Here is a 16158-nt window from a genome sequence, read left to right on the forward strand (position 1 = left end):
TAGGAAAATCAGTTTAATAACACAAAAACAAAATAGGTACAGATTTTAAAAGCGAAATGCTATGCCAAATAGATAATTAAACAATGCTATTAATATCTTGATTCCTAACTCAAGGAGACCAAATAATTTTCAGAATGAATTCTCTATTACAAAATGAAATATATTAAATATTGATTTCTAGGCAATCAGGGGCAAATGTTCTTGCTATAAATTGCTGGCAGGAATTGAAAAATAAAGATTCCAAAATGCTTGCCCAGTGAGTCCTTCTTATGCTTTGCTTTTAACTTTGTCTCTTTGATATGACTCCTTTAAATCATCCAACCTCTCACTGCCTACTACACAATAGTAAAAATGGTTTGTACTTTACTGTTATTACTATTACTATTATTATAGCTTTTATAGATACCTTCACAAAGAGAATTCTCTATGTAGATTCCTTATTATTATAGTTTATTATCTTACTGCCTTATATATAGTTAGCAGTATCTCATCTCCTTATTATAAATCAAACTAGCTGCAGTGAGTTACCTTACTAATTTCTAAATATAGTGCTATAAAAAATTCCCACTTATTTTTGAAATATTGCTGTTGTTTCATATAAGTTGCTGAGGATGTAATTTTTTTAAAAAAAATCTATTTTTAAAAACTAAATATACATAGTCAACTTCTCTTCAGAAATCCCTGGTATTCTTTTCTCTACTAGAACACAATGTGGCTCTTTATAGTTTTTGAATGCTTTGGGATTTCTCCTTTAGTGGGTATATTTTATCTATTGTACACTATTCATTATTCATCCATTATCTTATATCCATGAAGAAGCTGGGTTTTTTGGTTACTTGTCCAAGTGGAGTGGCTAATAAAGGATGAACTCTAGATTCCAAACAAGATCTTTCTGACTGCGCAGCCCTACTCAGGAAAACAAAAATGTTCACTCTTTTCTTAAAAGGACAGTTTTTCATGAACCTGGCTAAGATTAGAATAAAGGTATTTTTCCTCCCTTCCCAGGGAAAGATGATATACTTAACACCACAAGCATTAACATCTTTATTTCTTAATTTCCTTCACATACTATTCATTTCCTTCTACTTTATTTGGTGCTTTTTTCTTTAGTGTGGATTCATCCTATTCATTTAGGGAAATAAAAGCTTTAAAACACTGTGAACATAGAGAAAGATGGATTGGTAATATTTTTCAGAACGATTTGATACGGAATATGCTGATTTGCTATACATTATTGCCTGATTTTAGGACTTAGGTTGCAAGGTATTTATAATCATTCTTCTTTTCTTTGCTGGAAGTTCTTAAGGTATTTTATTGTTAGAATCTTTTATCTTTAATTTCTTATGTTTCAGTGAAAGGATGAACATTTGGTCAGAGCAAAGATTGTGTTTAAAAATCAGGTAAATAGCTTCTGCCTATAATAATTCAGCATAGCACCAAGCAAAGGTAAAACTTTGCCCATGTAGTTGTACTTTTGAACTTGATATTGTCCTGTCAGAACAACATAAAAGTGCCTAGAACAAGTAGAAAATCTGTTTGCATTAACTTCAAATAGACACTGATAATGCTATAAATTAAATTTACGATTTTTAGGTGCTAATTCCAGTTTTGACAAAAAGTATGAAATGTCTTATAATTAAAATTTAAAAACAAGCCTGACTGTACCTCTCATCTGGAGAAGTGTTCCTACCGTACTGTAAACATAAAGCTTGTGATGATATAAATGTAGAACACAGCATCCAAAGTTAACTAACAAAGTCATTACTTGTTCAAAGTATTTTTTTTCTAAGAAATGAATTGTATTAATTTGTATCTGTTACTTTAAAAATCAATAGGAATTAATTCAATTACATGAAAAATTAAATCATGGAAGAGGGATATATGGTTAGGCAAAAGAGACTTCATTAGAAAAAAGATACTTGAGTTGTGATTACCAATAATTGTGCAGTATCCAATTAAAATAGCTCCTAGTTTATTGAATTACATTGCATACAGAAGCACGCACTTTATATAGCTCAACCTTATATTACTGCATGCCATTTAAAAGTGTTTAATGTGATAGGTTCTCCTATGATTTTCATAATAGACTTTCTTCATCATTTATCATTATAAGGAATGTGGGTGCTTCAAAAACTAAGACAAGTAACTCATCACGTTCATAGAACATAATTTACAACCCTAGAGAAACCACTGGAGAATTAAGAAAGATTGGAGAGGATACACAGATTGAAGGAAGATAGTTAATCTTGTTGTAGAAAAGTAGAAACAATGTAAGTTTCCTGAGAGAGACTCAAGCTAAACAGAACAGAACTGATCATGATTATATGATAAAACAGGCCTTCTCTGAATGTTATCAAGAATCTCTTTATTCATAGACACTTTGTTTTACTTTATTTTTCTCAGACATATCTTTCTAAATATCAGTTCCAAACTTAATATTCAAGTTTTAGCCAGGATAGGCCTGCATGTAAGCTATGTAATTTGCTCAATATAGGAAAGTATGCCGATGTAAGGCAGAGCGTTATACAAAAAGTCGTGTTTCCTTCACGATGGTAAAGCATTTCATATTGTTAAGTAATTCCATTATGCTTTCCTTCCCTTCCTTTTTTCTGAGGTGTGTTTTATTAAATGAAAATGCACACGGAATGTGTGATTTACAAATACATGTAGCTGTGGAACTGACTACATACCATTAACATATCAAGAGATAATCCAATGTAGAGAAAATTAATTAAGTACTTATAGTGTGAATGGCAAAGACAAATATTCTTTTGTGAAATGCCTTTAATTTACTAAAAAGAACTGTAATTTACTGCTGTTTTGCCTGTGGTTAAGCAAACGGCTCGTTATCTTTAGGCCTAGTATTTTTTTAAATGTATTCAAAAATGTCCAGATGCATTCAACAAGTCCCAAGTTAATAGCACACAGAAATGCATGCCTTTGGCCACAAAGGATGAGTTTTAGAGATGAATGTCTGAATGGTATATGTTCATCATGTCAACTGCTGATTAACCACTTACACCATTGTGCAGTGAAGATTCACCAAGGATTCTGAGTTTTAATTTTACCACTGTTGGCTTGAGCAGTCAGAAAACCAAAGATCTCTAAGCAGTTTTGTTTTCAGTTAATTATGAAAAATTATTAGATATAATTATACTATATAATGTAATATATGATATAATATAAAATACATAAAATATATAATACAAAAAGTAAAACTTTAGAGCTTTTATATATATATAAACTTTAGACTTTAGGTTAAAGGAGGAGTTCTTAAAAACAAAACACAGATTATAAATTATAAGAAAAAGGTAAATTTCTTGCCTCAAAATATAAACAGTGCTCATAACAGTAAGATATTGGGGAGAGGTGTAAACAACACAGCACAGACAAAATGTTGTGTCATGTTGTATGAAGAATGTCTACAAATCAATGTATATCGGCAAAAGATAAGAACAGGCAATTCACAAAATAGGAAACCCTTATGGGTAATAGACATGAAAAATTACCGCATCTTTTTGATAACCAGGGAAATACAAAGTTTAACAGTAATATGAGATATCATTGTATACTCTGATCAGATTGGCAAAAATGTGAAGCTTACCATACTAAGTCCTGGTAAGAATTTGAGAGATCTATACTGCTCCTGGAAATGGGAATTGGTGCAAATACATTTGACAGAATTGGGGCAATATATTCTGAATTGAAATGTAGAATGTATGGCCTAGTAATTTGACTTCTAAGTATTTACTGAAGAAAAACTCGTGTGTCTGAACAAGAAGACAGATATTAAGCCAATTAGTGCAAAATATAGGGGGAGAGAGATAATTTATAGGGTTCCCATATCTAAAACTCTGAGCTTATCTGTTGAAACAGAGACAACACCTCTGCATTCAAAACATTTAATTTCATTTTGAACTAACAATAACCCAATCTGTACTTTGAAGAAAACATGTCGTTGAAGTCCATATTAATAGATTCCCAGTGAATGAATTTGCTATTAAAAAAGCTGAAGAATCTCTGAACCATTTGAAAGAAATTTAATAGGGCAGGTTGATTAAAATTTAATAGCAAACTTGTTGGCTATTAAAAGTGCACAGTGTGATAAATCAAGATGTCAGCTCTTCAATTTATGACTTTAGAAAAAAAGTGCTGAAAGGGTTCTTGGCTTTCCATGAAGTATTTCTTCTTTGACACTTCATAACTTCATTAATTATTTGAATAAAAATAGTACAAATTATAAAATTATATTTTCTGTGATTTTCATATTGTTTTTAAGGATAGCATGTAGATTCTTTTAGTTTAGTTCATTATTATGAACAACTTAGTGTTGATTCAAATGGCTGTTGCTATTTTATAAAGTAGCCCTTTAAAATCGAACATGATCATTTTTGCACTCTTTCTGTAGATTGTGTGTGATGTGATAAGATTGTATTGTTATGCAAACAAAGAAAAAATAGGAAAAAATGCTTACAATAGATAATACCTATTGAATCAGTTCTCCAGAGTTCTGGAAGTCTCTTTGTTGATTAATTGTCATATTCATGTATTCACTAATATTACATAAACAAACAAAAATGAAAGTTAAATAATTGAGCATTACAGAAAAGCAGATGAGAGAGAAGTAACGCACTCCTATCAGGATCCTGATAAAATTTCACTGAAACATATTTTTGGGAGAGGATGCTAAAAAACGTTTGAAAATCGCTGATTGAAATGTGTTTGAATAAAACTACCAGAGTCAGGTGTGACCTTGAATAAATTATCAATGTCTCTGGCCTTATAAATGTTTCTTTATGTAGTAAATGATGGTAGTAGATTAAATAATACTAAAATCTTACTCCCTTCTAAATTCTAAGTTATAACCTTTCTCTATTACATTATACAGCAGCTCATCAGATGATTCTTATAGTCAGAAGACATATTTGGGGGTACTTCTGATTCACTTTTTCCAGTTTTCTTGTTTATAATATAGTTCACGTGCTAAAGAAAAAGACTTATATTTTTCTTTTTCTTTTTTTTTCTCTATACCAGTGTTCTTAGCTCTTTGTAAAGGAAATCAGAGTCACGGGACTCTTTCACAAGAAAGAAATGCAGTCATGTGTGCACGTATAACTAACCACACAAACCTACAGTTTTACATTCAATTTTAAGAGTCTCACAGCTCAATATATACCATCTTTTGGTAAAAGAGTCCTTGCTTAATACCAAAGTTAGTATTATAATTCCATGAAAAATGCCATCTTCAGTGAAACTATTCTTTACTTGTATGAAAAGTCTCCATTATGGGCCAAAGTCAAGTTCTGAAGACCGAAGCAGAGAGGTATCATCCAGCAGTAACTCTGCTTTCTACAGAGCTCTGATTTATACACATTAGTCAGTAGATGTCTTGGAAACGACTTCATAAAAGCAAAAGATGTCATATCAAGGGAGAGAGAACCATGAGGGAACAGAATGGAGGACAAGGTATATTAAAGAAGAAAGACCTATCCAGATAAAACTGTTCTATTGGAATGAACATTTACCATCCTAGATATTCATAAATAACAAGAATTTAAAAATTAGTAATGTTGGTATGCAACTTTCAAGAATGGTGTATTCAGCTGGTTCATTAGAACGCCAAGGTCTAGAACTAGACAACTTGGCTTTCCCCCATAAGAACAAATAAGAATGAAAGCACATTTAAAAAAAAAGTCTGAGGGGCAGAACAAAGTGACAACTCAAGTTATTTTAAGAGCTTTTCAGTGTACTTTTGTTAGCCTGCTGTCAAGAAGAGACGTTGTTTGAATTAGGTTTCTGAATGATATAATATGGATTCAAGTGGGATTCAACTGTCATCTCTTTTTCAGATCTACTTTTTTACTTCACAGTTTCAGAGCCCGCCGCTCTTCGTTCAATTTCCAGGCCTCAATTACACATATCACACTGAACCAACCTAGACAATCCTGTCGTTCAAGGCCTCCCCGTGTCAAAACACCTATTTTATTTTCATAAGGAAAGAAATACAACAGTTTTGTGGTAAAACTATGCATTTGAAAAGAGTGTATTCGTTATTATTCCATTCAAATTGCACTCATTCAAAACCTTTTCCATCTTCAGATAGAAACTAAGTAAAAAAGAAAAAGACGCTTCTTAAAAGATCTGTGATTTTACATTTAGTGTTTTTTAGTGGCTTTAGGATCTGACTTTCAAATAATCGTCAGAAAAACTTCCCAGAGTTTTTCAGGATGGAGTATGAAACCCCTTTATGCTTTGTGTCCTATTTTCACCAGAAAAGATCTCGTGTTAGGCTCTCTGTGGACAGCTTTATTGATGATTCGCATATATTGGAATTCAATTTAATTCTTTTTCCATAAAAGAAAAAGAGCTAACCCTTGTTTGTGATGGTAAAGGAGCAGTTTTGACTAGAATGTAGCCAGGAGTTAGTGAATCAGATAATTAAGGAGTAGTTATTCTTACATAGTCACTTGGAGATTTTTTTACTTTGAGCTCTTTTCAGCAGGCTGTGCCAAGCTATTTTCCCCCTCTTATCATATTATCTGCAGTTAGCATTCAGGTAGCATTTTGAATTTCCAAATAATTATATGAGTGTCTATTTCTGCTTTAAAATTTCAATAGTATAGGACCCGGTACAGTGTTAGAAGGAGAGGAAGAAATTACATAGGGATTGGACGATTGATGCTCCTAAGAAATTTGTTCAAATTGTAAGACTGCTCATAATTGATAAAATTACTTGCTTTAGTTTGATACATGAAGATTCCCGTAGAGTTCACTTTTTTTTAAAAGATTTTATTTATTTATTTAACAGACAAAGATCACAAGTAGGTAGAGAGGCAGGCAGAGAGAAAGAAGGAAGCAGGCTCCCTGCTGAGCAGAGAGCCCGGTACGGGGCTCGATCCTAGGACCCTGGGATCATGACCCAAGCCGAAGGCAGAGGCTTTAACCCACCGAGCCACCCAGGCACCCCAAGTTCACATTTTTTTTTCATTAAATAACAAATATTACTGAGCCCCAGAAACTATTCTAGACACTTGGTATTAGGGTAGTAATAAAACCCCATGTGTTGCTTGCTTTCCTGGGGCTTACATTCCAGTGAAATTTGCACATAAACGTTTTTTTCCCATATGCAGTCTTGTAACTATCTTTTCCTCAACCCCGCAACATCAGCCTATTTGTGTCTTCGGCCTGACTAACCAGTAAGCTGAACTTTCAGCTGAGAAACAGTGACAGATGGTCTGTAAACACTTATCTTCTTGGAAGTCTGCTGCAATTTCACAGCTATTAGAAAGGAAGTTTACAAATCAGGAGTTAGTCGGAGGGAAGAGGAAGAGACAGGATGGACAGAACCTTGGAAAATAGTATCAGAATTCAAAGTGACCTGAGTAAATTGGGGAAACAGCCAGAAGCAAACAGCATAGGCTTCAGCACAGACAAGTGAAACACAGTGCAGCTATAGGGAAGGACAAAAGTAACTTGGCACGCTAAAGACCCAAGAAGACAGGTTCTATACAAGTTTTCACTTCAGAGTTCTAGGCATTGGCAAAAAGGCAGTGTTTCTGACACAGTAAGGGCCACCTTTCAAAGGTGGTACCATTGATGTGACTAACTGTGAGTGGGCATGGTAGGAACCATGTGATAATGCCTTGTTGCTCGTGTTTGGAATGGCAACAGGAAAAATGACCTCTTGCAAGATTTGAATGTCCATGGAAAAAGGATCGCCTTCTTACACTAGGGGAATCAAATGATAGATAACTGATTGGTTACTCAGACATATCCCTTCTTCTTTCAAACTAGCAAATCCATAAACCACAATTTCAGCAAATTCTCATTTAATTAGTGAAAGATTCTGTGCTAATTCTTTGCAGGTTATATAGAATACAGGCACATGGATTATTTCCTCAAGGAATCAATCCAGCTTTAGAGATCTGAGAAGCTATATTGTTCTGTAAATCTCGAGGTTACAATATGTGTTCTTTGGGCCACGTGCCTGGCTCAGTAGAGCACGTAGCTCTTAATCTCAGGGTCATCATTTCAAGCCCCATGTTGGGCATAGAACCTATTTTAAAAAATTAAAAATGAGATAAAGTATGCATTATTTGACTGATAATTTACTGTATCACAAAGAGCTTTGATTTTGAAAAAAATAAAAATAAAAAACTATCATAGCCAAGCTCTTTCTCCTTTTTTTTACATTTTTTAAAAGATTTTATTTATTTATTTGACAGAGAGAGAGAGAGAGAGAGAGAGATCACAAGTAGGCAGAGAGGCAGGCAGAGAGAGAGGAGGAAGCAGGCTCCCCGCTGAGCAGAGAGCCCAACGTGGGGCTCGATCCCAGGACCCTGGGAGCATGACCAGAGCCGAAGGCAGAAACTGAGCCACCCCCAGGCGCCCTTTAACATTTTTGTTTCATTCATTAAATATAGATTACTTATTATTTTGAGATAATCCTGGATCCGTTTGCTGTTATATGAAATAATGAAGCGATTGTGTACCTTGTGCCCGGTGTTCCTCAATAATATCTTTGTAAAACTATACTACAAAATCATGGCGAAGATACTGACCAATAGCTAGCAATCTTGTTCAGATGTCTTCACTATTACTTATACTTAGTTGTATTTCTGTGTGCGTGTGTGTGTGTTTAGTTCAATGCAATTCTATTACAAGAGTAGGTGGTGTTTACAGCACCGTAGTCCAGACACAGTGTAGCTCCATAACCACAAGGAAGCCTCAAGTTGCCTGTTTATAACCATATGACCACATCCGCTTCCCTCTCGCTTGCATCTTTAACTCTGTCAACCATTAATCTCTTCCCCGTTTCTATAATTTTGTCATTTCAAGAATGGTATCTATATCAAAAAATACTTAATATTTAATGTTTAAGAAAATTTATATAAATAAATTATAAATATATTATAAATAAATAATTTCCATATATATGGAATCATTTAGTACATAACCTTTTGGATTGTCTTTTTTACTCTCTCTCATTATCCAGCAATTCATCCAGTTTGTTATGTGTATCAGTACCCGTTCCTTTTTATTGCTGAGTAGTATTCCATTGTAAGGACGTGTTTCAGATTGTTTAACCATTCACCAGCTGAAAGCTATTTGGGATGTTTCCTGTTACAGACTATTATACGTAGAGCTGCGTGAACATCCATGAATAGGTTTTTATGGAGACGTAAGTTTCCATTCCATCTGGGAGTCCAAGAGTACAATTGCTGGGTGGTACCGTGACTGCATGGATAGTTCTAGAAGTAACTGCCAAACTACTTTCCAGAGTAGCTGTACTCTCTTACATTCCCCCAGCGAAGTGTGAATGATCCACTTTCTTTTCATCCTCCCCAGTATTTAATTTTGTCTCCACTGAAATTTCCAGTGTCTAGTGATATCGTATTGTTGTTTTAAACTGTATTTTCCTCTATAGATAATAGCAATTCTTCTCATAGGTTTGTTTGTCACCTGTATATCCTCTGCTGTGAAATGTCTGTTTATGTCTTTGGCCCATTCGGTAATTGGATTAGGTTTTTTTGTTTGTTTGTTTTCTGTTTGGGGGTTTTTTATTGTTGTTGTTTTACTGTTGATTTTTGAGAGTTCTTTCAATATTCCAGATACTAATCTTCTGTTGAATTGCAAATATGTGTGTATTTGTTAGCAAATATTTTCTCCTGGTCTATAGATCATATTTTCATTCTCTAATTTATATATTATTCGTAACCTTATATTTGTGTTCAACCCGACTGTCCCCATACAATTTACATTTTCTTGTCCTCAGTCACATTTTCTTTATCAACTAACATAAACATGCATTCTGCCTTTATTTTATACATGACCTAATTATATTTAATAAAACTGTTACTGTGATCTTTTGGGTTTTTTTGGTTAAGCAGTTTTGGAAAGTGGGAGGTTGCAGCTCATACCGATATGTTTGGAACTAAGTACCTCTATTCACAAAGAGAGGAAATAATTTTACTCTGCGACTTTGCTGTGCCAAAGTTCAAACAACCAGTTGGAAAATGGAAAATGGAATTATATATGTGCTGGATATTACAGCGTGCATATTTTTAAAAAATATTTTAAAATAATATCCATATGCTTATTTTATCAGATTTGTAAATTCGCCTAATTAGTATGCTTATTATGGTGTACTAATAAGAGTGATTATGTATTCTTTTATTTCAACGTAAGGAATTCCTTTCCATAGAATTTTAAGAAATGTCAAATTCTTCTGTTGTGTCATCAACTGCTCTCCAAATGAGTGTTTTATCGTAAATGTTGCCTTTTATTTTTTTTTTATTTTCATTGAGAACCACCCAGTGGTTTCTGTGAATGAGGGAATGTTTTGTTTATTTCGGCTTTTCTTTCTGTGCTTTAATTTTTTTTCCAGCTTTTGTTTTGTTTTGTTTGTATGGAAGACTGTATTTTGCTTTTTTTTTTTTAATTTAAATTTTAATTTTTCTTTTTAATTTTTAGCAAGCATGGGAATAAATTCTTGCTTACACTTTGGGAAAGAGAACACCCTAAATGTGGCTTAATCAACATTGTAAACCATTTTCTTTCCCACTGACTCTCGGATATGTGCATTATTGGAAACGTGTGTGCTTTAGTGGCATATATTTTTGAGTCTAATTAGCTGCCTGCCTGTAATCAGGACTGTATCAACTGTTGTCATTCTAAATGTTTCCTTTCTTTTTTTCAAACACATTTGCCTGATTGACCTTTTTTTTTTCTCTGTCTTTCTATGGGGCTGCTCCAGGAGCCATGGCTAATCATCTTATAAGCAATGCTCTGCTTCGTCCGCATGGTACTAACAATCCCTATAATACATTGCTTGGGGAACCGGCGGTCTGTAACAACCCTTCTGTCAGCATGTACAACGCACAAGGTGTGCTGGAGTTTATCTTAATTTTTTCAAGTGAGAGTCCCATTTTATGTAGCTTTTATGGCCACATTCTATTTTTTTTTCCTTCCACCTGCCTTTCTTTCTTTTGGAAGCAGACACACAGACACCTTTCGTCTTCCACCCCTCTTGGTGCTTTTATTTTCCATTTTCCTTAGGTTTTCCTTAGTAACAGCTGGATCCCTTCCTTCTGATAAACCAATGCTTGAGTCATCAATCTGTGTTTGTAACGTTATAAAATGTATTGTGATGTGTCAGTGCTTTTCTTGTTGTTGATTGATTTCTATATTAAATACCTATGTATTTATTTTGAGAAATGAGACATTTGCTTAAGGTAAGTAAGATAAAGGAGAACTTGAGTCAAGAGTCTCAGTGTTATAAGACCCAGACAATGAGCTTACGTTATTAAGCCATGACGCACACTCTAGGCACAAGGCATCAGTATTGGTGAAAGCACTTAGGCCAACACCATGGAAAATTACGTGGAACTAAGCCGTGGAGAAAAGAGCCCTTCAGTTTGCTACTGAACTGAACAATAGCAAGTCAGGTTCCACACTAGCTTGCCATTACCAGGGTGAGCTGGCTCAGGAAGGTCATGATTTTTTCTTTCCCCCCCTACTGTGGCTATGTGTGAAAAACAAGGCTTTGGGATATGGTTCTTCTGAATATCCTCCAGCTTTAAAGGAAAAAGAAATTTAACCGCATGTCAAATAAATAACCATAAATCTCTTTAAAACCACTTCTGTTATAAGCGTTTGGACATGACTCTACCTTTTCTAAGAATAAAAATAAATGTATTGAATCGCAAGAAATTAAAATATCCATATCCTATGGAAGAGACCACAGGAAAGAACTATTCAAATAAAAGTTTCCTAAAGGAAAAGCCCTAGTTAGGGATCCAATTATGTAATATTATATTGAAAGAAAATTCACTGTAACAAATAGGCTTAAGTGGTTCTTTGAACTTGGATGTGACAGATTAGCCGTATTTAGCTTTCCCAGGCAATTTTGAATAAAATTCCTGTTATTCTCGGTGTGCATCTTTGTGCTTTCTTTCCCTTCTCAGTCAGAGGTGAAACAGGAGTGTCGCGAGTGAGTAAAACTCGGTGTGGATGGCCGTTCCATACAAGTGTGTGTGTTACAGCACTGCCATTGGGTGTCTAAACCCTTCTGAGCTTCCTATGTGACACCTTGTCAGATATGTAGGAAGATGTCAACTTATCTCAAAAATACTGAAGTCAGTAACACGGAAGTGACTTCAGGAATATGGTCAAACCGTTTCTCACTAAGATGAAGTAATTAAGGGAACTTTTGATTTATCAAGTTCCATAAGGCCTGCCTGTCTTAGAATCAAAAGAAGGAACAGAGCTCATGGACCCTCTTCACCACGGTGCTGGCGCTCTGTCAGCCCGTGTGCCTCTCTGATGGGACCCTTCTGACCTCAGGATTTCAGACTTGCAATGGTTGAAATGCTCCATTTGTTACATAGATTTTTTCCTTCCAGTGAGCTGAAATTTGCCTCTGGGCAGGATGCTTTGATTTGCCCTCTAGAGCAAAGAAGAGCAAAGTATTCTTCTGCTCTCTATGTCAGTCCTTTTAAATACTTTGAAAGCAGCTCATCTGGCTTCTTCCGGTCCTCCATTTCCCTAGTGCCATCAATATGAGATAGCTTCTGGGTCCTTCTTCATGGTTCCCCTTCGGAGTCGTCTCTCCTTTGTCAAAGTCCCTGTTTCCCTGTGGCACTCAATGAACTGTACATTTCACAACACAATAAATGCGGCTGGCCAGAACGATTTTGCAGACCTTTGAACGCTTGTGTTTTTTTTTAAATTAGGCTAAGTGACAGATAATTGTGTCATTAACATTTTACAGTGTACTGACATATCAGTAAGTTTTCAGTAATGTTAGGTGAAAATCTGCATCGTATCTGCAAATTAAATCTATTCCACATTCACTTTATGCAAAGAGTTGTTAAAAAGCCATAAAAATTGTTTAATTTATTTAATATTGTTATAAAACAAATAAAAATTTAAATAACCTTTTCTTCAGCTTTTTATCAGATATAATTTCTAATGCCTTGTGTAATGAACAACTAATAATTACTGATCTATGTTTTCCCTAATTCAATATCTGCCTTCGTATTTTATTTTTACCGGTATCATAAATTAGGGGATTTTTCTAAGGATGGAACACTACTATAAACACTATGAAAGTGAAGTTTTCTCAACACAACATTTAAAATAATACCATATAGGTATAAAGTTTTATTCCTGTGAAATTTATTACTGAATACTGCTCTTAAGATTATCAAGAAATACACAAAGGATTCTTCTGAATGGATTTATTGTGTTTATCAGTAAATTAAGTAAAGTCTACTGACTTTTCTTAAAAATAAAAGTAAATAATTTTATTCATGTTTTTCAGAGTCAGAAGTGAAATTGTTTAACTGTTTTATGTGTAAAAATTTTTAAGATCTTAAACTATAGTGTGCTTAAAGTAATTCTTTTTACCACTGACCAAAAATATATCCTAGTGATTGTCATGTTGCTACTAATCTTATGCTTTCAGATGAATGCACTTAATATTCTTACTGGCAAGGGGAAATCTTACATGAAATATAGGTGGCTCGGTATGTACTGGAGTGGTTTATGTTGAATTACCACTTGGTTCTGTTCTGTGGGTTCTCTTAATTCAGTTGCACCAGTGCCATCCAAGCAAAGAAACATTCAGATTTAAAGTATCTATATTTGTTTGTAATGCCTTTACTTAAAATATGTAGAGATGTGTTTATAGAGTTACTGAAGCATATAGAGTTAGGAATAAAGATGACTAATATACTTTTATTATATTGGATTCAGAGTCTGTCTATGGAAATATTTAAAACTTCATGCATAGTATTTCTGGACCATTATCATCTTGTCAGTGCTAGAGAATTCAATTTTTGTAAGATAAATCTCGCTATAGATTAACCTGTCAACAAGACATAAAATAGAGAGGAAGTCATGATTTTACAAAATAATTTACATTTTAAAGTAATTTAATTCTATCCTCCAACTTAGAGAAAGACATACCCTTAGGACAGGATATAATGAAGAATATATTATAGCCGGTAAGATTACAAGATTATATTATAAAATATATAAATAAATATTCTGTTATGGCTTCAAAGCCTAAGGCGGATATGAAGAAGACATAGATGGTGGTGCACAGAGGACATCTGTGCGATTTCCATTCCGATCTCAGTTCTGCTATTAGCAGGGTGGGGTTAGGTGGGGCTCAGCCTGTCTTGGCTGCAGTTTCTTCATCCCTGAAAAGCAGGGGCTGAACTTCAGTCATCTCTCATAGGCTTTCCAGTGCTAAAATTCTATCATTTAGGGAAGGAGCCATTGATGAGCTTACAAACGATTTCCATCTGTTAATATACTGGTTTGGCTCTTCAATTCAAATTATTTTTCTAAAGTTATTTGGAAACTTTAAAAGAACTTTCCTCTCCATTTTGAAATATTGTTGGTCTTTTCTGAGAAATGAATCAACTTCTAAGTCCAAAAACCATATCTCTAAAGCAATGGTTAATGTTTTATTATTTAATTTTTATTTATTTATTTATTTATTTATTTATTATTTAATATTTTATTATAATGTTAATCAGCTGGGATCTCCTGAAATGAGCTAGCCCAATGAGCTTCCTGGTTTTTATGTTTGTGATGATTTAACCTTCCTGTAAACAAGTTCAGCAAGAGCTGTCCTTTATGACCTGATGAAAATATGAGTGTTTTTTTTTTAATAATTTTGCTAGGATTGTTTTTTTAAAGGATTAACTCTAAAATGGTTTGATTGCAAATGATTGTGCAACAATCCAGAAGAAAATCTGGTATTGACGGTGGTATTTTTCTTGCTCTCACGTTGTCTTGATACCAAGTAATGGTTGGATTTAACCTTTTTCTTTCTCCATAGTTACACAACTTTTGAATAAGAGTTCCAGAAATGACAGTTCTGATCAGTATTATTCACAAATGATAAGAAGCATTTATATAGGTACAGTGGGGGAAAAATAACCTTTTTACATGAAGAGAAAAGATACATAAAGGAAAAATACACAATTATGGAAACTTACAACTGTGTTTTTTTTTCCCTCTGTATACAAGCTAAAGATTTGATATAATTTCACTGAAAAATTTTAAAGTTAAATAACATTCCTTAGAAGCAGGTATGTTCAGGTGAACATACACATAATATACAGATGACTGAAATATAGTTGTGGGAATTGTCGTGGCTTGCACTCAAATCTTTACTCTCCTCGGTTGGTGTAATAATCTTAACTTTAAAATAAATGTGTTTTTGTTTGACATTTATAAACTGTACGAACGCTTATTGAAGACTCATTTTATTAGCATGTGTTAAGATGGGTTTCTTATTTTCTGACTAACATTTCAGTATTTTTAATTATGATAAACCATGTAACACAGACTCATGAATTTTGGGGCAGTGGAAATTATTTCCTTTGACTCTTTTTTCTGCATATCATCAATTTGCTTTTTACTCATGTTTCTTCTACTGTCGCTGTAAGCTTACTTGTTGTTTTTTCTTTCCTTTTCTTCATGCTGTCGTTTAGAGCCCTACAGAGAGACAAGTATGGGAGTAAAGCTAAACATTGCATATCAAATGTAATTTTTTTTAGTTCACTTTTATTGCATCACATATAGATGATGTAGTTATTAAAAACAGTTCATCTCACAATTTAAAAACTAAAGAGCCTATGAATCGACTTATATAAATTTATGTTAATAGAGATTAGACGCTTTTGTTGTCTGATTCTTTTACTGTGTCACATGATCAACATAGTTTTTAAGTCTCATGTAATGTTTGTGTGAGTTAAATTGTTTTTAAATTAAGCATTTATTTTTGCTAAGTAATGCATATACTTTTCATTTTTATTAGTACATTCCATTATACAAATGTATGTCCCATGCAGCATACCCACTTTATTTTACTATGGCTGTTTCCAACCTGTACCTAATGCATTGACAACAGAAATAATACACACGTTTCAATGCATCGGTCACTCAACCATAACCATCCAGCATACCATAGCGCCCTCCACAGCAGCATTCACCCATCACATATGGCCCTTTAAAGAGCATTTACTTTTATTTTTCTTAACATTGTGGATTTGTCTACAAGATATCTTATAACATGAAAATAAATCGCTTCACCCTATGTCTGTGATGGCTGCATTTTAATGAATATTTTATGCATTC

At 33.8% G+C, this 16158-nt stretch overlaps 1 protein-coding gene across 18 annotated transcripts in view; it reads left to right on the forward strand.

Moving 5' to 3' along the window:
- Positions 1-16158, forward strand: part of ADGRL3 (adhesion G protein-coupled receptor L3) — an 839163-nt gene that overhangs the window by 784220 nt on the left and 38785 nt on the right. For 4 of the 18 annotated variants that reach the window (XM_045079816.1, XM_045079819.1, XM_045079817.1 and 1 more), the window contains one exon: positions 15513-15564. The exons of 13 other annotated variants lie outside the window; for them this stretch is intronic. In XM_045079816.1, the coding sequence (XP_044935751.1) occupies positions 15513-15564 (52 nt within the window). Of the gene's footprint in view, positions 1-10756; positions 10886-15512; positions 15565-16158 lie in introns of all 18 variants that reach the window. One more of the 18 variants, XM_045079821.1, reaches the window with a different exon arrangement.

The sequence above is a fragment of the Mustela putorius genome, unplaced genomic scaffold, assembly GCF_011764305.1.
Source record: "Mustela putorius furo isolate JIRA1106 unplaced genomic scaffold, ASM1176430v1.1 tig00000430_pilon_pilon_pilon, whole genome shotgun sequence".
Classification (NCBI taxonomy): Eukaryota; Metazoa; Chordata; class Mammalia; order Carnivora; family Mustelidae; genus Mustela; species Mustela putorius.